At 43.8% G+C, this 24,655-nt stretch overlaps 1 protein-coding gene across 3 annotated transcripts in view; it reads left to right on the top strand.

Moving 5' to 3' along the window:
- The window catches only part of LOC308127519 (gamma-aminobutyric acid receptor subunit beta-3-like), a gene marked incomplete at its 5' end in the record, with an annotated part of 60,684 nt that extends 36,515 nt beyond the window's left edge, over positions 1-24,169 (top strand). For 2 of the 3 annotated variants that reach the window (XM_080492622.1, XM_080492624.1), the window contains 7 exons: positions 2,604-2,824; positions 6,386-6,468; positions 9,137-9,274; positions 15,584-15,736; positions 19,642-19,889; positions 21,326-21,394; positions 23,112-24,063. In XM_080492622.1, the coding sequence (XP_080348748.1) occupies positions 2,604-2,824; positions 6,386-6,468; positions 9,137-9,274; positions 15,584-15,736; positions 19,642-19,889; positions 21,326-21,394; positions 23,112-23,483 (1,284 nt within the window). In that variant the 3' untranslated portion in view covers positions 23,484-24,063. Of the gene's footprint in view, positions 1-2,603; positions 2,825-6,385; positions 6,469-9,136; positions 9,275-15,583; positions 15,737-19,641; positions 19,890-21,325; positions 21,395-23,111 lie in introns of all 3 variants that reach the window. The other variant, XM_080492623.1, reaches the window with a different exon arrangement.
- Between the last annotated feature and the right edge of the window lie 486 nt (positions 24,170-24,655).

Below are 24,655 nucleotides of genomic sequence, written 5' to 3'. Positions count from 1 at the left end.
TTGCCCCGAGAGAGAGAGAGAGGGATAGAGGGGGGGGGGGGGGGGGGCGGGGGGGGGGGGGGGGGGGGGGGGAGGGGGAGAGGTGCAGAAAACAGAAATAGGGGGGAGGGACTGTTAGCTGGGGTAAGTGGATTATGCGATGTGGGGGGAAGAAGGGAGAGGCGATGGTCTTCTATCGCCGCCGCTTCTGCTCTGGTCAAATACTACGCGAATTAAGACAAAGCATTCACTGACAAAACCGTCTCCGCTAACGTTCGCTGGACTGAGCTGCCAGACGGCGAAGGTTTGTTTTTTCCCCCGACTTGGAACACATTTGGTTTGACGGCGTGATGAATGAGGAAACGAACCCCACCTGCTTTAGCGAAGGTAACCGTCTTGAGGGGTGTTAGCAACAGCAGCTTCGTCCAACGGCCACCGTGAGCGTTAGCACCGACTGCTAACATCTGCTTTCTTTAAGTTTTTGCGACCGAGGAGTTTTTTGGAAATGAACGGGATGCAGCCACCCACGGCAGGGGGTGCTAGCGTCAATCGCTAACATTGGGCAGTCGGCCATCTTTTATCTTCTCCGCCAGTTTTCTCGAACCTACGGCGCTGGGACTTGAGCCGAGGGACGATGCAGTCGTCCTTTGGTCTTCCGCCATTGGTCGTCCGGTCTTCCACACTTTCCGTTCGCAGACCGCTAAAACTTGCACCCGTTCGAGCGCGTCTGAGTTCGCGTTGGTTCCGCGTTCCATAACGTAACAATTCCCGAAAATTTCACTTCAGTTCCCAATTCTGGTGGCCGGCGTTCTCCTCCTTTCCTGAAGTTGTTTATATTTCACTCCAGGAGCTCCGAGCCGTCCGTCTATTTTTATATGAATTCAGGAGTGTTCGCGCAAATCGCTAACATTGGCTGATTTTGTGCGTATGCTACTTCACGCTTTAGTTTAGCGATTGCCAGAGCCACTAAGAAGCAGGGGGAGTTAGCGCCAGCCATTAACTAGTGATAATTTGCTGGGTACATCCATCTACTCATCTTCTACTCTGGCTTTTCGTCCGCTGGATCGTCAAATTTGATCCATTAAAAGTAAAATCCAAAAAGTGACCCAGTAATGGCGGTTTGACTGCAAATTCGACTGAAAGTACGCCAACCCGTTTGCCACCCGAAGCCACCCGGCCCGACAGAAGCCGAATCCTGCCTGTGCGTGTGTGCTTCAAGGCGTTTCAATTCCAACGTTTCATTTCTAAAGTGAAGTGGGTGTGATATTCTCCTTCAAAAGTTACAGAAATCACACTTGAACAACAAGCCCGACCAGCTTTGACTGGCTTTACAGGGAGAGAATTAAAAAAAGAAAAGCTCCTCCATGCTGCCTTTTGAGATTAGGCCCTTTTGATTCCGATTGCGTTCGAGTAATGAGAAAATACCTATTAGACTTGAAAATTACGCGTGACCTCAGAGGACAGCACAATAAAGTGTTACTTTAAACGCACGTATTTTCCATTTCGCTTTGCCGTGGAGGGGGGGATTAACAATAGGGTGGCATTCACACATATACCAACTAATAGCAAGCTGCCTATTATTCACTGTGCTTTGAGTGTCGGCCCATTTAAATTAAATGAAAGGCAACATATGTTGAAAAAGCTTTTGGCCGTCGTCAAGAGCTGAACTCGGGGGCTCCGTGAATCACCCGCGCTCCACCGAGGGAGGGAAACGAGTTGAATATCAGTTGAAATCTTTTATTTTGCTTTCAATTTCTCTCTCTCGAAAGCTCACAGCTCGGTGAGTCAATCCTCCCACACGTTCCCGTACAACGGCACGCCACTGTACGGGTTACTGTACTCCCAGAAAGGGAGGGCGAAGGCACTTCGAGTGAATCTGGACACCGTGTCACGTCGCACACAAACGAGGGAACGCGAAACGGCAGGAAGTGTCTGTAGCGCCGCATTTTGCAATAATACATTTTCAACTTCATTATGTAATAATTTACTGCATTTATTTTTTTAATAAACATTGTCACGCTTCGTAATAACTTATTACTTACTTATTACAAAATGCGGGCGCTCTACTTTCTTCTAAGAAAATGTAATTTGGTGCATTATGTAATAAATGTTAATTAATGAGAAAAGCCATCATACCATCAGAATAACATTAAGCTTTCCAGCTTAATTAGGATTTATTAAAAAAAAAATTTTTTTTTAATAATAATAAGAAATTAAAATTCTTTCAATACAATAACTGTATTCATTATAATGAAAAATCTTATTACTGACATAAAAATTATAGGTGCACTGAAATTTTGCAAAACACATGCAATCTGCATTATTTTATGTAATTATTATAGATACAGCATAAAAACACAAAAACAAACATCACATTATTACATATTGCACTATTGTTCCATAATAATTAACACACCTGCATTTTGTAACAAGTTATGACAAATTGCGTTCAAGAATTTTATTACAAAACGTGGCATTAGTACATATTGAGTTGAAAATGTATTACATTATTACATTTTGTACCGTTATTACATAATGCGACTGTCTAATGGTGCTTTTTTTTTTTTTTTTAAATGTCCGCCAGCGATTTAAGAGTGTGTCGCCATTGTGTTGTGTGTTCGCAGGACTACACGTTGACCATGTATTTCCAGCAGTACTGGAGGGACAAGCGGCTCGCCTACATAGGGATCCCCCTCAACCTCACCCTGGACAACAGGGTGGCCGACCAGCTCTGGGTGCCCGACACCTACTTCCTCAACGACAAGAAGTCCTTCGTGCACGGGGTCACGGTGAAGAACCGCATGATCCGCCTGCATCCGGACGGAACGGTTCTCTACGGTCTCAGGTGTGTGGCAGCGAAAGCAAACCGCCCTCTCGGCGCAGACACGACGGGCGTTCGGGGGGCGCTTCTGAGTGGGCCGCGTGCTTTGTTTCCTCGGACTCTGTTCGAACGAAGGAATTTGAAGACGGGCAGCAAAAATCCTCTTCTTTTTTTTTTGGGCCATTTACCACAGACGACAACCAATAATAACAATGAACTTCTGCAACATAAAAAAATCAACATTTACACGTTTTCTGAAAATGCAACTTTTTGAAAATGCGCCGAATCCCTCCATGGAAACAACAGTAATGCTGTTATTGCGTATGCACACCATAGTAAATAGTTCATCTGCACGCGATGCAGTTTTATTTTGACCCCATTGTTCATGTTTATAAGTGTATTGTTCTCACAAGAACAAACAACAGCGCCAACTCGTGGCCCAACTTGCCTCACTGCATGGTTTTCAGCCGTCCTGCCCTTTCGGCGTAAATTCAAAATGTGTAAACTGTTAAATTTGCGTTTTTCCATTTGAGACTTTTTGTCGAGTAAATGGGCAGTAAGTTTAGTTCTGAGTCGTAACGCACCAGAAAACACTCGATATCTTATCCACCTGTGGGAATTTGGCTTCCGCCGCACTCTGACTGGGGAATCTGTCAAAACTGCCCACATGCGTCCCGTCTTACTCAACGCTGAATTGATTAGAAGACGGTTCGGGACACTTTCGAACCGTCTTCGTCGATGCAATTCGGTCCCAAGGGCAGGTTTCATACCATCACGAACATCCCAGGGGATTATTTGAAATCAGTTTCTGTATTTTATTCGATGTATTTCCAAAACTCCGCCGCTGATTTTCTTCATTTATCGCCGCCATGCTTCGCTGGAACGGAGGAGATTTTCTGGCGTTTTGCGTCTGTCCTTGAGATGTGCCTCGGACTTAACGGGGAACGTTTGGTTGAAATGAATACGTCGAGAGCCTTAAGAGATCTTTGCAGGTTGGGGCAGGGATTTAAACCATACGTGGTCTAAACCGATGCCACAGGTAATTTCTCTGCCCTCGAGCAAACAAGCAACACAGGCGCCAAAGTGAGTCTGAAATGTTCTCGATGTCCCGGTAATTCTGTGTTTAAAGCCACGTTAAGGCGCCGCGGTCATCCAAGCCGGGAACTTGGCAAACTCTCCGCCGCTTGTGCAGCCAGAGGATTACATTACATTACGTGTCATGCTCAAGGGCGCGCCGGGCATTCAACTTGCCGAGGAGAGACTCTGCAGTCAAAGATCATTCGGGGGAAACGGGGCGTCGAGCTGACGCACAATGCAAAGTGGAGCTCCCAGATGTTGTTTGATATTTGTTTCATAAAGCCCTTGTTTTGAATTTCCTTTGATCTTTCTGACAGGCAGGTTCAGACGAGCTGACGTGACCTATGAATATGGATGCAATCTTTGAGTTATTAGCACGCAAAGCAAAATATATTTAAAAAAAAAAAAATGTTTGGATGTGTACTGACATACTTGCGTCTGTCAGCGTTCATACTTCATAGTCGAGCAGCTCGATTATGCAAGTGGAGTTCAGAGCGTTTAGCCTCGTGGGCTACTTATAGAGCTCGCGGTGCTCGGAGGAGATCAAAGCCAGGGCGGGAAGCGTGACGTGGTGTTTGTTGATAATGAGAAAGGAGTTTCAGGTGAAGCTCGCGCCGAAAACAGATCCTCATCCCGCTCGTCTCACATTTGCCTCTGTGCTGTTTTTTTTTTTTTTTTTTTTTTTTTTTTTAAATGGGTCGAGTGAGACGCGAGTTCCCACACCCATTCATGTATTCCGTTTGATTTTGAAAGATTAAGCAAAGTGCATACTAGTCTTTTGTCTTATGATACTATAGTTGAATGCATTTTAGCTTCAGCTGAGCGCTAGTACAGTTTTATCTTATTCTAGCGTCTTCTCTTTAACACATACCAGCCATCTTCGCTTTCCTCCGGTGTCCCCCAGGGCTCTGTCCTGGGTCCCATCCTCTTCATTGTCTAGCTTCTCTAAATTGGCCATATTTCCCTCAGATACAATATACAGTTTCACTGTTATACAGATGACACTGAACTTTACCTTTCCAACTACATGGTTTTTATTTGTTTTTTCTTTACTTTAAAGGCGCTAGTTTCCATTGCTTGTGAACAAGTGATCCTTTCCGGTTTTTAATGTGTGACATTAAACATACAGTATGTGTTGTTTATCATTTAAAATAAAATAAAAAAAACAAAATAATACTCCTTATGTAATTCCATTGATATTTATACATTGTGCTGAAGTTAGAATGCTAACCAGCGAGTACCATCCGGTCCCATCTTGTTAATCCAGCATCTGATCTGATTAAAAAATAAATAAATAAATAAATAAATAAGCTTTTAATTACAAAAACTGAACTAACATCAGACAGAAATGTAAAATTACCAGAGTGACAACAAACGGGACACGACAGTGACTCAGTGCTGCCACCTCATGCTCAAAAGTTGCATGACTAAAATGTTACACTGCATTTTGAGGCATAAAAAAGTGAAATTACAACATTAAACAATATCTAAGGGGCAAAGGAAAGTAAAATATTTAGATTTTGGCATCTTATTGATCCCTTTAGGTGAGCAAATTAGGATTTAGTGCTTTAGAAAGAAATATATTTTATTTCTTAAAAGGCTTCAGGTTTGTTTTGAAGCGTATAAGGAAGGAATCCAGGTATACCTGAGAGAGTCGTGGTCTAGTTTAAGGAGCCAATTTCCTGATGGAAGGCGACTGACGGATGATTACTCCTCAGTCGTGGCTCGTTTCATTAGTCGCCACTGTGCTTGAAATCCAGGTTTGTCACTGTAATCCGTAATCTGCGGTGTGTCGCAGTGATTGCCATACGTCAGGTTACGCTGCAGTAATTTGCCGCCGTATAACGACACCACTCAAAGCTTTTTTTTTTCCCACCGCCTCATCACAGTCCCGGCTGAATGAAGACATCCAGTGGCCAGCTGCCAAGCAGCCGGCTTTTAATCAGGCCAGACTTTGCCTAAATCACTTGAAATTTGCATTTTCACTGCTTATTTTAACTGCCTGATCATCTGCCGTTTGCGCCTCTGATAAACAAAAGGAACACCTCCCCGTGACCTAGTTCAGAGGAGCCGGCACTGGAAACTCGCGTTTGCCTCTGTCTCTTTTTTGTTTTTTTTTGTTGTTGTTGTGCAAATTTTCACTTAGTCACAGGATGGAGGGCATTGAGCGTGGACCGCTTGTCTGTCTGATCTATGGCTTTCACTGCGGATACAGTTACACAGTCAGCATTTTGAATAATCTCGTTTCCGACTCCAGTAACACAAAACCAAGCGAGCAAGTCGGGGGGTGGGGGTGGGGGGGGGGGGGGGGGGTGGCGGGGGGGCGACAAATGGACGTTTAGTTTCCTTCAAAGACGGTGCGGCGAAGTCGAGTGTGCGTTAATCCAATGATCCTTCCACAGCTGCGTACCTGCATTATTGTGCTCATATTGCATTGTGTAATATGTTCTCTCTCTCTCTCTCTGTCTCTCTCTCTCTCTCTCCTCTCCACGCCTGTTCCTCTTCCAGGATAACTACGACGGCGGCGTGCATGATGGATCTCAGGAGGTATCCCCTGGACGAGCAGAACTGCACTCTGGAGATCGAGAGCTGTGAGTAGAGAGCGGCAGGGCCGTTTCACTCCTCCTTGTTTGTTCGGAATCTATAGAACAAGACAAGGGGGGCATCAATCTCCAGCTTGTGAGTGAACCGACAGTTCAAGAGGAATAAAATTCTGGCTCTCTGCTATAAAATCGGGCCGTCAACCAAAAAAAAAAAATAAAACAAACGGTCCCGACACCTCAAAAGGTTATTTTTGATCTTTTCCGGAGCGAGCCTCGTAACCCCAGGAGATCTCATATAGCTGCACGAGCCAATGGATGATTGGCCCATTCATAAATCAACCATCCATCATCCTTGTGTCCCCGTCTCCTCGGGGGCGGGGGGGGCGGCGGGGGGGGGGGGGGGGGGGGTTCGCTTCGTCTTTATATCTCCAAGTTATGAGTGATCGTGGCAGAACAGCCTCCCGTCAAAGTGCAGCAAGACTAAATAAAAATAGTCCTGGCCTACATCCAAAGTTTCACAGAATGAGATGATGCCAGCAGGGATGTTTCTTTTCTTTTTTTTTCTTTTTTTTCCACTATGTTACCAACAACCTGAGGGAAACAGCAGCTAAAAATAAATTGCTGATAAATTTGCGAGTATCCCTGAGAAACTGTTGCAGGAACCGAAGTATTTGGAAGCAGGTTTTGAACCTTGAACATTGATGGAGCTAATTTAGTTAACGTCAGACAGGAGATGAGCATTTTTTATTTATTTTTTTTAAACTTATTCCAGATTAAATATTAATTAGCCAAAAAGCTAAAACACAACCATATCCTGAAGCAGAAGACAGGGACGATGAATTGCAATGAACAAAAAAAACAAGTTGTGCAACATTAAAAAAAAAAATCTAATAATTTAATAAAGATGCTAAAGCGTAGCGGCTATCGTTGCTAATGGCTGTGCTATGCTAACCAGCCGTTTGCAAACATAGTAGCAGTTTTATCATTTTAAATTGAATCTGAATTCATTTAATCAGGTCGACAGCTGCTAACAACTCCGCTATGCTACTCCAGTGGTCTATTCAAGCCCCCGTTTACGCGGCAACGTTTTAAGAGAAAACATTTGAAAAAGTTTGCGTATTTCGAAAAACGAGGTCAGTTTTACAAGAATACGGCAGAAGGGCTGAAAAAGACGTCGTCAGCATGCCGGGCCACGAGATGCCGCCGTCGGTTGTTTTTGTAATGAAATCACACGCGTGCGCAGAAAACAATACGCAATAAACAATAACAATGGGAGTAGTAGGGCTGAGCGATGTATCGAGGTTTTTCCTAGAGACGGTATTGCAAAATACAATATTGTTAACATCGATACAAGTTTTTATGTTAAAGTATTGGTTTTAACTAATTACTCTGGAGAGCAATACACAAGCTATAAACATTAACGATGGTGAGGAATCCAGAATTCACAAAATATTGAGATTTTCCAAAATTTTATACTGAAATATTTGATATCATGAATATCGATATAGCTTTTTGCATTAAAACATTAGTTTGAACTAATTAGCAAAGAGAATACCGTATTTTCACTTGAGGATGTTGTCATGTAAACGGGGCCCAAGTAGCACACAGTGACTATTTAATCTTTTCTTGTCCAAAAACTTCAATGTGGACGTTTGTGGAACTAAATTAGTTGACGTGAAACAAAAACACGGAGCGCTAAAGGGTCACGGACTCGATACTCTTTCTCGTTTTGTCCTCATTTCGCGGCCAACAACTTAGCATTGCTAACCAGCAACTTCGAATGTCTTAAGTATACATTTTCCTTATTTGATGTTTTTTTTTTTTTACACTAGATCGTGGTGTTGAACACGGAGTTGACAATTAGGTATATTGTTAAGTATAAGTTATGTACTAGAATAATAACGCTTTGAATTGAAGCTGCTAAAAATGACACACTTAGCTAAAGAGCTATTGGTCTCTATACTACTTTTAAATCATCTTAACTTAAAAAAACTTAAAAAAAAAAAAATAGGAAAAACCTCTAAAATTATAAAATTACTATAAACATTCAAAAAAACAAACAAAAAATTGTTTTAAATAGCTAAATATGTTCTAATCATTAGGAAATGGCTATAAACAGCTAATCTGGCTAAAATAGACAAGATGCATATTTTTAGGGTTGAGATTATATTATAGTTCAGCGACGGTGCTTCCTCTGATGTCCTGCTGGGACGACCATATTGCCTAAATGTCAGCATTAGTCATGTGCGTGCCGTTTGTTCACGGTGTAGCCTGCTAATCAGGCACCGATTTACACCCGGCATGCCAGCTAACCGCTAGGACAGAAAGCAGGGATTAGGATTATGAGGGCTGCATGGAGGTAAATCTGAACTGGAGCCAATGTCTCGGAAAAGAGTAAGAAACGATATCTAAATATATATATATGAATATAGCGAGAGCTTTCCAGTGGAGATGCGGACTCTTTCGATTACTTTTGGCATTTTTCTGAACCTGTTTAAATGACTTGCCTTTCAAAGTAAAGTCTGGTTCTTGGAAGGAACTTCAAACAGTTTTTTTTTTTTTTTTTTTCTCCACAATGACAGCCCAGTTGGACGATCGTCAACGCTGCATATCTTGGTCTCCGGTGATGGTTAAGACAGATGGTTACACCTTGGTGTGTGTGTGTGTGTGTGTGTGTGTGTGTGTGTGTGTGTGTGTGTGTCTCTTTCCCGTGCAGATGGCTACACCACAGATGACATCGAGTTCTACTGGAAAGGCGGCGAGTCGGCCGTGACGGGGGTGACGCGCATCGAGCTGCCGCAGTTCTCCATCGTCGACTACAAGCTGGTGTCCAGGAACGTAGTGTTTTCCACAGGTAAACGCTGTGTGTGTGTGTGTGTGTGTGTGTGTGTGTGTGTGTGTGTGTGTGTGTGTGTGTGTGTGTGTGTGTGTGTGTGGCTTGTTGCACAGAGTCGATTCCCTTTTAAGAATAATACATAACACGCTGACAGCGGGGGGGGGGGGGGGGGGGGGGGGGCACCTTCCATTGGATATTGTTCGTATCAAGCGCTGGCCCATTTTCAAGCCGACTGTTTAATCAAATGTCTGTTTGCGAAGGTTTTTTTTCCTGTGCCAGAGCTTGATCTGCTGATCTGAACTCCTCAGAGCCGCAGTAGTGTTTGTCAGTGCTTCTAATTGGGTTGAAACGAGGAAACTCGCCGCCTTTGAAGTATCCCTCAAGCAGCGGCGCGGCTGATGCAAGTGCGCTCCAACCGGCGCCGTGAATTAGGCGGCGATTGACGTTCCACGTCAGGAGGCCGTTGACCTCGAGAGGTGGCGGATTAACGGTTTAGTTTTTTTTTTTTCCCCCTGCTGACACAACCGATCAATTTGATCAACGCATCATGTGGAAACTTAAATCTTTCTCTTTGACATGAAATAATCATAATCGAATGAACAGCATGGGAGGAAGGAAGAAAACCGGCGTTATTATTTATGACGATTCTGAACAGAAACTCAGCTGATCGGCTTTCATTGGGACTGCGGTTTGATCACGTTTGATCAAAGGCTCCGGAAGGCGTAAACAAACCCTCCGCTGCCCCGGAGATTTCACAAGAGAGTCGCTCCCTTCTGATTGGTGCAGGAGGGGGAAACGGCGGAAAACCCGCTGGCGTTAAATCTTGCAAAAAAAAAAAAAAAAAAGCTATGGGAACCATCAATGAACCGTTCCTATTCTATCTTCTGCGATATGTATGAAACCGCGAAAAACAATAGATTTGGCAAAACTTTGTGTGTTTCTGTTGGGTCTCATTCGTATCGCCCCCTAATGGATTGGCGGTGTATTGCATTCACTGGTTTTTGGGCTATCATTACTCGTAATTTCCTAGCTTTAGCGTTCCGTTTTTTTGCGGGTTTGAAAACTTTTTGTGAACGATCGGAAATCAGACCCTCTTGTTCCTCCGAATCATTAACCAAGTGTCGAAATGTCGCGCGGCCGTTCAGACCTCTTGACGTCGGCGTCGTTATTAACTGGCGCCGAGAAACAAATCTATCAAGCGTTATTTAGAGGATCACGACGGCCAATTTTCTTCCGAGCGTGTCATCTTTAAGTAATTACAAGACGCACCATGGCAGTTATTGAAAAATAAAAAAAATTAAAAAAATAAAATTACCTATCACATTTCATGTTTTATTAATTCACCTCGGGATAGGCGAGCAATCATTCCCGACGCCGTCGTGCTCCGATGTACACTTGGAGTTTATTGTGCCGCGCACCGTTCCCTCAATTAATCAAGTTTTTCATGTGCCGAGATACGGAACTTTATTGACGGCCCCTAAACAACGTCCGTTATAATCCGTCAGTGGAGACTCGTTCGGGGAGCTTTTAAGCTTGGTGTGACATTTAGCGATATAACTTCTCACAAAAGTTGCGCCCATCGGGGAGAGTTCTGCTTTCTCTGAAAAGGACACTCACTGTAAATCGCTCTTTTGTCAGTTAATTTTTTTTTTTGAACATTTCCAAAGCAGAAACACTGTTTTCTCCCTCGTATTTAAAATAGTTTTTTTTTGGTGTTGATTTTTTTTGTGGGCGCGATCACAGCAGAGTTGTTTGCTTGAAGCAGCGCGTCCCCCGGAGGGCGGCGACTATTAAAGTTTAGTGTCCGGCGGCGGTCTGCCCCTGTGCTCTTGGCAGGATGTGCGAGGAACATCAAAGGCTCCCCCGCGAGGCCGGCTAATGAGCAGGTTTTTCGACACGACTTGTGCCGCTCGCCGGCGTTTTTTTGCTTCGCTCCTTCTTCCACTCGCAAAAGGTGGCGCTGGACACGAATTGCGGTACCCTTGGGATTCAGGGCATCGTATAGTCATGTAAAGTGAGGCACACATCATGGAACTACATCTTTGAGTAAAGCAGCATTTAGGAATGTCCCGATACCGACGCCAGTAGCGGGTTCGATACTTGAAAGAGTTTTGGTACGAGTGAAAGCTTTCCAAGTGAAGTCCGCCGTTTGGGGATTCTTTAATGTTAATGACAAAAGTAAGACAGACTGTAAATTATGTTCTGCGGAAATATCAATAGGAGGCAAAACAATGGTGCTGATCAAAGGACAAAGTAGCGCTGAGCTGTGCTACATGCTAAAGAGTTTAAGGGCTCATACACCAGCGATGCTACATGCTAAAGACTTTAAGGGCTCATACACCAGCGATGCTACATGCTAAAGAGTTTAAGGGCTCATACACCAGCGATGCTACATGCTAAAGACTTTAAGGGCTCATACACCAGCGATGCTACATGCTAAAGAGTTTAAGGGCTCATACACCAGCGATGCTACATGCTAAAGACTTTAAGGGCTCATACACCAGTGATGCTACATGCTAAAGAGTTTAAGGGCTCATACACCAGCGATGCTACATGCTAAAGACTTTAAGGGCTCATACACTAGCGATGCTACATGCTAAAGAGTTTAAGGGCTCATACACCAGCGATGCTACATGCTCAAGAGTTTAAGGGCTCATACACCAGCGATGCTACATGCTAAAGAGTTTAAGGGCTCATACACCAGCGATGCTACATGCTCAAGAGTTTAAGGGCTCATACACCAGCGATGCTACATGCTAAAGACTTTAAGGGCTCATACACCAGCGATGCTACATGCTAAAGACTTTAAGGGCTCATACACCAGCGATGCTACATGCTAAAGACTTTAGGGCTCATACACCAGTGATGCTACATGCTACATGCTAAAGAGTTTCAGGGCTCACACATGGTAAAGTTTGAGGACTTACACCAGCGATGCTACATGCTAAACATGATTAAAAAAATGACTGATAAAGTTTAGTAGTCGTACTTGTACTCTCCCTTTAAGAAATTGGTATCAATCCATCCCAGGTGGCATTAAAAGCATGTCGATTCATTCATTAGTGCCACAGCTATCAGTACTTCCCTTGTTAACTTCATTGCAGTAACAACAGCTTTAAATATTCACCAGCATCCATATTTCATCATTCTGCGGTAGTTGGCGCGTTTGCCTGGAATATTCCTTTAAGTTTGTGTGTTTTGGAAAACATCCCTCATTAACGCCTTTTTGAAACATGGCCCTGAAAGACTTAATTTTTAATTAATGTAGCGCTGAAGTTCATTAATATGCCCCAGCAGTCTTGTCCTGTGCGCACACAATGATGCATGCATTATTCTCTGTAGGAAATTCCACTCAGGATCGGCCGGCAGCACCGGATTTCGATTGGGAATCATGACGTCAACGCAGTCAATAAATAATTAAATATCCAAAGACATATTTTTACATGAATTTGACAAGATTACCCATCATTGGTTTACATGACAATGGTGCTTGGAGCCTCTGACAATGCAACCTTTTGGAATTGACTGCCAAGGTTGAATTATTGGAAAACTTTCCATCTCCATGGAAACGGGGGGGTAAGACAACTTTCTGGAAACGCTAGGGCTCCGTCTCCGTGTAGACAGAGTTGGGGTACATTGGAAATTAAATAACTCTTAAAAATAACTAAAGCATTTAAAGCTCGTCTGCAACTATCATTCTTACTTTAATTTGTCTCGTTTAATAAAAAAAGTTGAATTATCCTCCACTTCTTTATTTCCATCATGGTGTCTTCAAAAAATTTTAAGAATTGAGTCAAAATGACAAAAACAACCTCTAATGAGGCTACATTTGTTTTCCTGCCGTATACATCCTGAAGCTCTCTGGCACCCCCCAAAGGCTAGATTTGTATTACACTTATAGAAAGCTTCAGAACGGCGGCGACGCTGCTGCCATCAAACCATCCGACCTGACAGACTGTCGTCGGATCAACTTTCCTCCCCTCGCACACGGTGTTCCCATACACTCCGCCCACGCCAGGACCTCGCCCGCCTCTATTGCCAATCAAAACACTCCCGCATCCCGTCGCCGCGGCGACAGGGGGAGCTGCCGCTAAGCCGCCGAGAGGAGTGAATGGGCTATTTTAAGATCGCGCCACAGCCTGTTCCCGCGCTCACGCTGTAAGGAAGTGTACGTTCACCGGTGCCAGAGCCACTGGTCTCCATCCAAATGGAGGAGGATCCTCTTATATGATAAATCAAGGCAGGGATTGTGTCTTTCGCTGCAACGGTGAAGTTGAGCTCTTGGTTTGTAACAAAGCTTCACGTAGTCGATCGAAAGGAAATGCTCGGAATATATTTAGCCGATCTCGAAGAGATATTATTTGTATATTTGGGAGGAAAAAAAGTGCCTAGAAGCCCCTTCATGTATCAAGATGAATACATTTCCTAAAGGCTGACATATATCCATCCATACTGTGTGTAATTAACTAATATATTGTATATTTAGACATTAAATGTGGGGACAACTAACTCATTGACGCGTATATGGACAAATGACTTTGCCTGAAAAGTCCCACTTAAAAATCTAGATCATAAATATCGATATCTGCATAAATATTGGGTGTTATTATTTAATATGTTGTATATTTTTATGCATTAAATTCCTCTCAAAAATAGAGGGAAATAATATATTTGTATAGAAATAACTTTAACTCTGAGATCTAATATTGTTATATAATTTGTATCAATAAAAAAAAAATCTGGTTCAGGATGGATTAGATCAGGGTCTATACTGACATTACATAGTAACGACACATAATCCCAATTAACATAAATACATTGAGTTTATACTCTTTAGACATTTAGGGACCGTGGTAAAAATCTCACCTGTGTTTTTGAAGGACACCAAAACTATTTTAGCAATTTAATCTCAAAGCTTAATCGTTGCATAAAATGTGATATTTAATGTTGAATAAATTTTTTTATCTAAATATAATTTGTATTGATCTAATCCGGGGTGTCAAGTATTTCTTGGTTCAACTTTAGTGTGGGCTATAAAAGTGCCACAATAACCTTGAAATTTAAAAACTCAGAAGATATAAATGTCTATATTTTCACAAAGCCAAACAATATAATGAAAAATCACTACAATCTCAGCATAAAGCCAAATTTTAACGTGCAAAATACAGTGAAATGTCCCAAAACGTCCCCTGCAGCTGTTGTATTATGGCGTTTTGACGGAACTCATGGAGGCCAATGCTAATTTGATAGCTTTCATGGCAGCGTGTGGCAGTGTTGTGTCCGCTATGTTTAAGAAATCAGTTTAAAAATCGTTGAAATTGGTACAATTTGGCCATATTGGAGCCTCTTGCGGCCCGGTTGTAGCCCACGGGCCTCATGTTTGACACCCTTGGATTAGATAAATGGGCGGATATCTGTTTTGTGATCTTTTATAATCTCAAAACGGCCTCTTATCGGGTTAAAAATGAGATTAAAGTGGAGAAAATGTTCCTCGAATGTCTGTCCGCCGTTGGTTCCCCAACAATCCCTCGCATTGTTGCGGTCCGGACCCAAGCGGAGTGCCAACTGTTGGAGCCGTCGTCTCCGCGACAGCTGAGCGCGTCCAATGCACATGACACACTAAATTACTCAGTGCTGCGATACTCGCCGGGTCCCGTGGGTGCCGAGTGCCTCAGAACCGTCCAATCACGGCTGAGGAGATACCGCTTGACGAGCCGCCCACTTTTAACGAAACACGTTACCGTTTTTTTTTTTTTTTTTTTATTGCACAGCCGGCTCTGAATCCCTAATGAGACGCCGCGTCCAACGGATCGGTACCCACGCTTTGCACAAGTAGCACCCACGGATTGGAAATTGCAGGCTCATGGGCCCCACTTTTGAATCCAAATGGAAAAAGGAAAAAGGGCCGGTCGTAGCGAGAGTCGGATAGAGAAGCAACTCTGGGAGATTGGTGGGTGGGTAGGTGGATGGGGGGGGTGGGCGGGGGGGGGGGGGGGGGGGGGGGGGGGGTCCTAGAACGCTCTTGAGACGCGACGGATCAAAAAAACGTTGTGAAATCTCCTTCGCGTGTCACATCATTGTTGAAACGGGGTGCTCTTATGTGTGATGTTGGGTGGAGGTGTAGAGGAGGGTTGCAGTGCGACAGTGGAGAGGGATACTTGTTGTTACCATGGCGATAAATCCAACCCATGCTGCCCGGGGTTGCCATGGAAACTGAAACAAAAACAGGAGCTGTCCCTGCGTGCTCCTCGGAATAACAAAAGTCAGATAATTCCTCCACCTTCTGAAGTGTTCTTCTAACCCCCCCACCCCACCCCCCCCTATCAGGTGCCTACCCTCGGCTGTCCCTGAGCTTCAAGCTGAAGAGGAACATCGGATACTTCATCCTGCAGACCTACATGCCGTCCATCCTCATCACCATCCTGTCCTGGGTTTCCTTCTGGATCAACTACGACGCTTCGGCAGCCAGAGTGGCTCTGGGTAAGAGACTCGGAGGTGTGTGTGTCTATGTGTGCGTGTGTGTGTGTGTGTGTGTGTGTGAGAGAGACGGTCCGTCTCTCTGCGTTAGCGCCGCGATCCGTCCGCCGAGCATCCGGCCTTTCGCACGTTGTCAGCCCGAATCAGTCGCCAAACCTTCTCCGAGATCCCGCGAACGCCGGCCGTTTTAGGCAACGCCGACTTCACGGAGCTTCCGAGGGAAGACGGAAAACTTTTGTTGCATTCTGGGGGTTTCGTTGACATGACGACGGCATGCGAAACGCACAAAAATGACACAGTTTTCACCTGAAACGCGTCAAACGGGGGCCTTAGGCGCCATCTCCGTCTTTGCGGAGGACACCAAGCGGGTCAAGACCGCCGCTCTGCGGTCACTCGCGGGCCCTCCGGGAGTCGTAAATACATCACGTCTCTAATGAGCGTAATTGCGGAGCACATGTGTGGGTGCAGAGGCCGGCTCACCGCTGTGAGCAGTAAACAAGGCCGAGACGACGGGAGCAGGGTCGCTAATTACAGGGGGGGGGGAGGGGGGGGGGGGGTTATTTCTTTAATTTGTGTGGTGTCACCTCTGCGAGTCATCAGGAAGGAGTAATATTGTGAATAATAAAGTTAAGGCGGCTGAAGTGGGGGAAAAATGGAATCCTGCTGCTTTTTCGGATCTATTTTACTGGGAGTCGCAGTCTGTTTTACACATTTTGTTGTAATTTATGGTTCGATGCTGGATTTTCTGATAAAAGTTCAATCAATCGCAATGAAAATGAATTAGTAAACTGTCCTGAAACTCATTTTTCTGTTGTTCTTTTTTTTTTTAAATGAATATTATATTGAATCTGCATTTACTTTTCTTTAAAACTTTCCATCTTTTCTAAACGTGCCACTAAACCAAAGCTTATCGACTCAGCGTGATTTGACTTCACTCAATATAGACTGTTGCCTACTCCCAACCCCCCCCAAAAAAGCCAATAAATAAATTAGCTTAATAACAATGACTCAGCAAAAAGTATCTCTATTATGCCTGAATTGTAGCATTTCTTAATTCTTTGTTATTCTCATGATTGTTGTAACCATATTCCAGAAATAAAAGTTGCTGTATATATCCATATAAATCCATAATGAAGATAGTACAGTCTATTGGGTGATACGCGTACAGCTCAAGATACTTTATATATAGAATATAACACAGTAGATACACGAAAGGGGGAGGGTGGTGAAGGAAGCAGCAGGCATACAAATTGAATTGTTTGAAGGAGAATCTCATTTTCCTGAGCAATCTCCAAAGTTCCAAACTACCTGCCCGCGCCTCTAATCCGGTTGCGAGCCATTTCCCACCGTCAGTCGGTCCATGATCACATTTGCGCGCGCGCGAGGCAAGGTGCGGGCATTAGCTCGCGCCGGAGCACTTTGGACGCGCGTAATCGGAGACGACGCGCGCGTCTCCAAAGACCGCGGAAGCGAAGTTCGTTCCCGCGTGCGAAGCAAGCCGGTCGCGGTGAATGGGAGTGTCGAGTTACGGCGGCTTGGATTGACCTCCCCGTTAAGATTCCGTGCCATTTCACAGCGTTCCGACATGATTCCTTTTTTTTTTTTTTTTTTTTTTAATGTAACACAGAGCCGTGTTGCTAATGGCCTATTGGCGCGCGATTAGAGGAGATTTGATTGCGTTGCGCCTTTGCTGCAGCTGTTAAGGTGGGAAGAGAGACTCGGGGACATGGAGGATGGTAGTTTGGGGTGGGGGTTGGGGGGGGGGGGGGGGGGGGGGGGGGGGGTGAAGCCCACCAGTAAATGATGGCGAGATCGGGGCGGATAAATGAAGAAGGAGAGACGGAGGCAGAGAACAATAGGGGAGAAGACAAACCCCATGAATCTAGATTCCTCCCCGGAGATGCGGCGGCGTGATGAAAAAGGAGGGAGCCCCCCCCCCCGTCCCCACTACTTCCCGACCTTCCCCTCCCCCCTTGATTAAATTGTCCGAGGAGGAAGAGGAGAGGAGTGAAGGACGGAGAGTAATAGTACAGCAGAGAGAACACCTATAAAGAACGAGGCTGTCGTTACGGAGAGAAGAAAAAAAAAAAAAAAAAACAACAACAGAGATTGCGGCGTCCAATAGAGGCTGAGACATGGTGCACACACACACACACACACACACACACACACACACACACACACACACACACACACACACACACACACACACGAGAAGCGTTAAGCCTCGTAATGTGCCAATAAATCACACTAAGAGCTAGATTGACCTTAGCGATCGTGCCCCCCCCCCTGCTTGTGTGTCTAATAAGCAGGGCAGCTGCTGATAGGCTCCATTTATTTCCCCACACGCAGATACAGGAGCGGAGACACGTCTGCCGCGTGTCCGTAACCAGACAAGACGGCGTGTTATTGCGTCGCAGGAGGTCACGGGGCCGCGCGGGCGCGTGGGTGAGAGCGGGCGTTTATTTGCGGCGCCGCGTGAACGCATGCGCGCGTGGTCGAGCCGGCGGATAAAAGTCCCGACACAAAAGCCTTTGAAAGTTTGCCGCCGTCGTCGCGTTTCTATAAAGCTGGCTTTCCGGTGGACGTTTTGCATTGTTCGGTCGCGATGCTGCACGTGTTGGGACGCTATTTGCTACAAGAAAACCTTATAATGGGATATTGTGGGATTATTTCAGAGCCTTACTACCCCGCCATAGTATGGGTTTGTATGTTTTTATGAACTAAATCGTATTAAAAGTGATTTTCAAAACATAAATACAAATAGGCACCCTTGTAATCTTAATTTAAACTGCAAAAAACCCATCTAAACCCGGTCTTTGCAACAAAAACCCAATCTGAACCAAGTCTTAGCGACAGAAAACCAGTCCAAACTATAGAAAACCAGATGAAATCCAGTCTAAGTTGTAGAAAACCAAACTCAACCTGGTCTTGGAAACATAAAACCAACCCCAACTCCAGAATAAAAACATCTAAATCCCATCTACATTGTAGAAAACCAAGCTGAACCTGGACTTAGCGACAGAAAACCTGTCCAAACTCCAGAAAAGGCCATTTCAATCAAGTCTAAACTGTAGAAAACCTATCAAAACCTGGTCTTCACTACTGAAAAAGAAACGGTCCAAACTCCAGAAAAACAGTCAAGACTGTAGAAAATCAATCTGAACTCCAGGTAACCCATCTTAATCTAGACTGAACTGCAAAAAAAACAGTCTAAACTCAAGAAAATAACAGTCTAGATCCAGTCTAAACTGTAGAAAACCAATCTGAAACTGGTCTTACATATAGAAAACCTGTCCAAAATCCAGAAAAAGCCATCTAAATCCCGCCTCCGCTGTAGTAGGAAAGCCATCTTAATCTGGTCTGAACTGAAAAACAGTCTAGATCCAGTCTGAACTGTAGAAAACCCATATGAACCTTGTCGCAGCGGCAGAAAACCAGTCCAAAGTCCAGAAAAGCAGTCTGATTCCTGTCTGAGCTGTCGAAAAATTCCTGCCGGCCTCCATCCATCCGGGCGTCGCTGCAGAATCCCAGCGGGTGTGAAGGTGCTTTTTACTTGGAGGGCACGTAGACCCCCGCCACCCGCTCCCCTCTGCGGGTAGGTTAAGGTTACCCGCAGCTCGGGGGTACACGCTATTCTAATGAGTTCTCTCTGTTTGAATTCCAATGAGGTCACCGTGTCCGTTCATGCGTAAAAGCAATCGTTTTAGAAATGTATGCTACCCCCCCCCCCCAGTTTCTTTAAGACGGCATAATTATTTCGAGGTATCGCTATAGTAACATCTGTCAGACGTGACCCGGAGGCTGTGGGTGAGATCGCAGCGTGCGGACTAATTAAACGCCGATCGGCAGGTTGGGTATCGAAGAGGCGCTTAAGCCCGTGAGCTCATTATCCTCTCTGCTCCCAGGGATCACCACCGTGCTGACCATGACCACGATCAACACCCACCTGAGGGAGACGCTGCCCAAGATCCCCTACGTCAAGGCCATCGACATGTACCTGATGGGCTGCTTCGTCATGGTCTTCCTGGCCCTGCTGGAGTACGCCTTCGTCAACTACATCTTCTTCGGGAGGGGCCCGCAGATGCAGAAGAAGCTGGCGGAGAAGGCGGAGAAGGCCAACAACGAGAGGGCGGCCAAGTACGACGCCGCCAGGGTGAGTCGAGGGGGAGTGGCGCCGCCCCCCTAAAACCGGCGCGCCGGGGAGGGGGAGTGGGCGGGAGCGGGGGATTCACAGTTTTTGGGGTTTTCGAAGAGCGACTCAGTTGAACTGCACCAGCTCCGAGACAAATGGGAGTCTTAGGAAAGCCAGCTGGGTGTATTTAGTCAGCTGAGCTCATGTTTGACGGAGGTTTTCTGAACGTCTGCTCCGGCTACATTGGTATCACGCTAGAGCTAACACTCTGGAGGAGAGTACGGGGAAAGTTGTATTTCTAAGCTATGACACAATAAAAAAATTTAAAATCTGAATCTTTCAAAAAAATGAAACTCATAATTTAGAATGAGACCGGAAATGTAACGTTGAATATTATAATATTAATATAGGACCAGGATTTAAAGTTCTTTTCAAGAGCTCAAGAAGCCAACAGCTTCTAAAGTTTCGTTTGGAAACACGCACAAAAGCGCTTATGTTGTATTCATGAAGTTTCATTACATTTTTAGTCATTTTTGTATCTAATTTTAGAGGTTTCAACTTTATTTTCTCACGTTTTTTCATACAATTTTGACATTTTAGAATAGAATACAAATACTTTTTATGCCTTTAAGCAATGCTTCACGCAGAAGAAATAGAAATAAATGTGAATAGCAACTAAGATAAAAAAGAACATTTTATATGTAATGTTAAATATGAATAAGGGGTGAGAGTAAATACGTTTTTACTTCTTCTCACTCCTTTTCGAATACTCTCTGGCGATGTTTTTCTTGATTTATTTTATTTTATTACTGTTATTCATTTATTTATTATTTGAGAGGAAAACTTTGTTGTTAATTTTCTTTTCTTTTTCTTATGTTTTCGTATTCGAAATAAACATTTCAATCAATCACAAATAAGTAAAACAGCTTAACGATGACTAATATAAACTCTAATTTTATTGTGCCATTTTTTGAAGCCATTTTTTTTAAATCCAAGAGACAAAAGTCTTTTTGAAAATGACTCGTAAATTAAATAAAAATGTTTACGGGATAATTTAGTGAACCGCAGGCCGAACACCCTCTGTATTAGACCTTTTACCTATTAAAATTTTTTTTAAGAAATCTCGCCATGTTCAGCCAATATTGAAAAAAGTAAACAGATGTATAATTAATAATAATTGTGATGAGCCAGTTTTTGAAAACATAATGGCTCGTCAGAAATAAAACTTCCACATACAAGAGAATAGAGATTTATTTGAATGTCGGCACAGATATGTCCCCATTTTTTTTGGCTTTACTGATATTTCGGGTAGTTTTTTTAACAGACAATTTATTTTTAAGTTTTACTCCCTGCTGCTCCACCCAAACCTGTGCATTCCTACATCACCGTCCTTCTCGCTGGGATCTAAGAAATGTCTGTTCAAGGTGAGAATGTGTGTATTTATTTATGTCCCTCAGGAGGCAGGTAGTCGGACCGCGTCCCTAAAACGGTCCAATCAGGTTAAAGGTCTTCGCCACTCACGCTCGGTGAGTCGACGTGTTCCGGGAGTCGAGTCGACGCTGCCATCCAAACGCATGCTGTCCGTGTATCATTTATACCCGCATATGATCTGCATGAAGAACGAATAGAAAGTCCGTGTTTCGTCTTTGCAATGGAGACAAATTCATGCTACACCCAACTGGTTTATCATTTGTTCTTTCCCGAGCTCAAAGGTGCAGCATGCAACATTTTGAGTAATGCCTCTTCCGTACCGTAGATGGCAACAGTGAGCGACATCAGTTTGTATGTTGTTCTCGCCCATTTACAAAAGCCGAAGCGAGAACTACAACTCGATTCTATTGGAAGACTAAAATACAGTTTTGGTGGTGGTTCAGAAGCGAAAAGAGGAATTCAACTGCTGAAATTAAGGAAGCCATGATAGATTAATATGGAAGAAAGACCAAGTTTAGATGGATTTTAGACAGTTTTCTACAATTTGGAGTAGGTTCAGACTGGTTTTGTGGAGTTTAAACCATTTTTTTGGAGCTAAGACCAAGTTTAAAGTGGTTTTCTACAGTTTTGACAGCATTTAGACTATACAGCGGCTGGATTGTATTTTATCAATCATGCGAGAAAATAAGGATTTATATTGTCAGCCGCTGTTACAACAGCTAAAATTATTTACATTCACAGGAATTAAACTACGATAAAAGGCAAATATGACCCCTGTAAATCAAAAGCATGTACACAAATAACTAGGAGTGGAAATAGCAGGATAAAGAGTAATAATAAGATAATGTGTGTTGAAGCCAATTGGAACATTAAAAAAACAAAAAAGCACATATTGTCCATCATGTACCTAAACCCGCTTGTATAAAATTAAATCAGTCAAACTTCACCAGATGTGTCAAGTGAATATTGTCGGTTGATTTTCAAGTGGCGGTTTTTCTCACAGCAATACTTCATAAATGATGTAAAGTGAAATACATCCCAGTGGCTGCGATTGGCCAAACGCTAACATGAGCTCCAAAAACACGGAAACAAGGGACTTCCTCAGCTCATTTGCATGAACGACCGTCGTTCTCGATCTGCTTTGTGTTGCATGTTTGCAACTTTCGTAAACCATCATTGTTATTTTAAGTCGATGAATAAAATAGTCAAATTATCCTCCACTTGTCAAAAGAATTTGAATTATACAGAGAAAAGCAACCTCAATTTCAGCAAGATATTTTCCTGCCATACACATCCTAAAGCTCTCTGGCGCCCCCCCGAAGGAGAGGTTCGTATTACACTTTGAAGAAAACAGCTTTAGAGGATTTAGAACAGGGTTTTTTTTCCGAGTCTTAAAAAGGTTTGAAGACATCAGGAACTCTAAAGGTTCCCCCCCAAAAAAGTAGACAGAACCCATTAAGGTAATGTTTTAAAGTGAAAATGCTAAACTTTTGCAGTATTTCGGGTTGTCCGTTTACACGACAGTGGTGCTCGGAGCCGGCGGAAACTTTTTTGAAAACGGCTGGGTTGATAAGGTATCGCTGTATGTACGCATGTGTGTGTGGTTTCATTACAAGAAACAACCAACAGCGCCGACTAGTGGCCCAACATAAAAACGTCGTTTTCAGAATTTCTTCTGTTTCTGTGTGTTTTTTTCCCGCATAAAAATCGTGATATTGTTGCATGTCTGTGTTGCGATCTTGTCCGACTCAATCTCATCAGCGACGGCTCGCATGCCTCCCGAAACTCAAACGCTTCTCCGTCCGTCCGCAGGCGGAGCCGCACGGCCACGGGAACATCCTGCTGACCACGCTGGAGATCCACAACGAGGTGGGGGGCGGCGAGATCACCACCAGCGTGGCGGACATTAGGAACTCTCAGTCCATGGTGCAGCTGGACAGCACGGCCTCGTCGCACATCCAGTACCGCAAGCAGAGCGGCGGCATCGGGCCGCGCTCGGCCAGCCGCCACTCGCTGGACCGCGCGGCCCAGATGAAGCGCAGCCGCCTGCGGCGGCGGTCCTCGCAGCTCAAAATCAAAATCCCCGACCTGACGGATGTGAACGCCATCGACCGCTGGTCGCGGATCATCTTCCCCTCTGTGTTCTCGCTCTTCAACCTCGTCTACTGGCTCTACTACGTCTGATTCCATTGAGGTGTTTCCTTATTGTCCTGTTTGACTTTTTATTTTTTTTCCCATTTCATTTGTTTTTCTTCTTTTATACGCGATGGAGTCCGTCCTGATGAAGACGAAAAGTGGAAAAAATAAAAAAAAATAAGACTTCTTGAGTTTTGGACCAACTTCTCATCAAAACTTCTTTTTATATTTTCAGTCTTAGTACCGAGGTCTTTTTATGTTTGTTTGTTTTTTTTTTTTGGTTTGTTTGAAAGTACGTACTGTAATTGGGACTTGTGGTCATTTCCCGACATCTGTTCTCTCAGTAACGTGTAAATACCAAGACACAAAGCCAGCAATTGATGAAATCGTACAGTATTTGCAAAAACAAATGCGGTGAAAAGCAACAATTATTTGTTTTTTGTTCAATCTAAACTGCTAATCCTGAAAACTTTATAGCAACACAGGTGATCAGATAAGTGCAGGCAATTCTTCCCTATGCACTTTTAATGCATGTAATGATCAGCCGTAGTGAAAAGACAAACACTCCTCTTTGCCTTTGCACGAACTTTACAAACTATGTGTATTTGTTTGCGACATTGATCCGGTCAAAAAAAAAAAAAAAAAATACATATATATATATATATCCAAACTATTCAGGATGATTGAGACTCAGGTCCTCGGCACATTGTTATTTTTTTCTAAAAGAAGCACAACTGCAAATAAAACTGCCATTTTTCAAACTTAGAGCGACAGAATTGCAAAAAAAAAAAAAAAAAATTGATCCAACTTCTTCTCAAAAAAAAAACAACAAAAAAAACCCCAGTTTATTTCAAAACTACTGCCAAGGGCCTTTCAAGGCGACACAGTTACTACTGCACCCATGAGATACTCCAATATTTTTGTACTCTCTTGTCTTCAGGTATTTGTTTTCTTCTCCTAATGTGGTTTTTTTTTTTGGTTTGTTTTTCCATTTCTGGGCTCGACACCGACTCTTTTGTGGTGTTGAGAATGAAGGAAATCTCCCCAAGTTATTTAATTTTTTTTTGTACATAAGTACATAGGTGTGTATATACATAAATGTATATATATATACTGTGTGTACAACCCCAAACAGGATCATTGTGTGATTGTCGCGCTGACGCTAAACTGTCAGAATAGTAAGCAATGTGTAAAACAAAAGGAAAACAGTTGGGGTTTTC

This window comes from Lipophrys pholis (assembly GCF_963383615.2).
Source record: "Lipophrys pholis genome assembly, chromosome: 23".
Taxonomy (NCBI): domain Eukaryota; kingdom Metazoa; phylum Chordata; class Actinopteri; order Blenniiformes; family Blenniidae; genus Lipophrys; species Lipophrys pholis.
The sequence above is the reverse complement of the archived record's forward strand: the minus strand, read 5'-3'. Positions and strand labels throughout refer to the sequence as shown.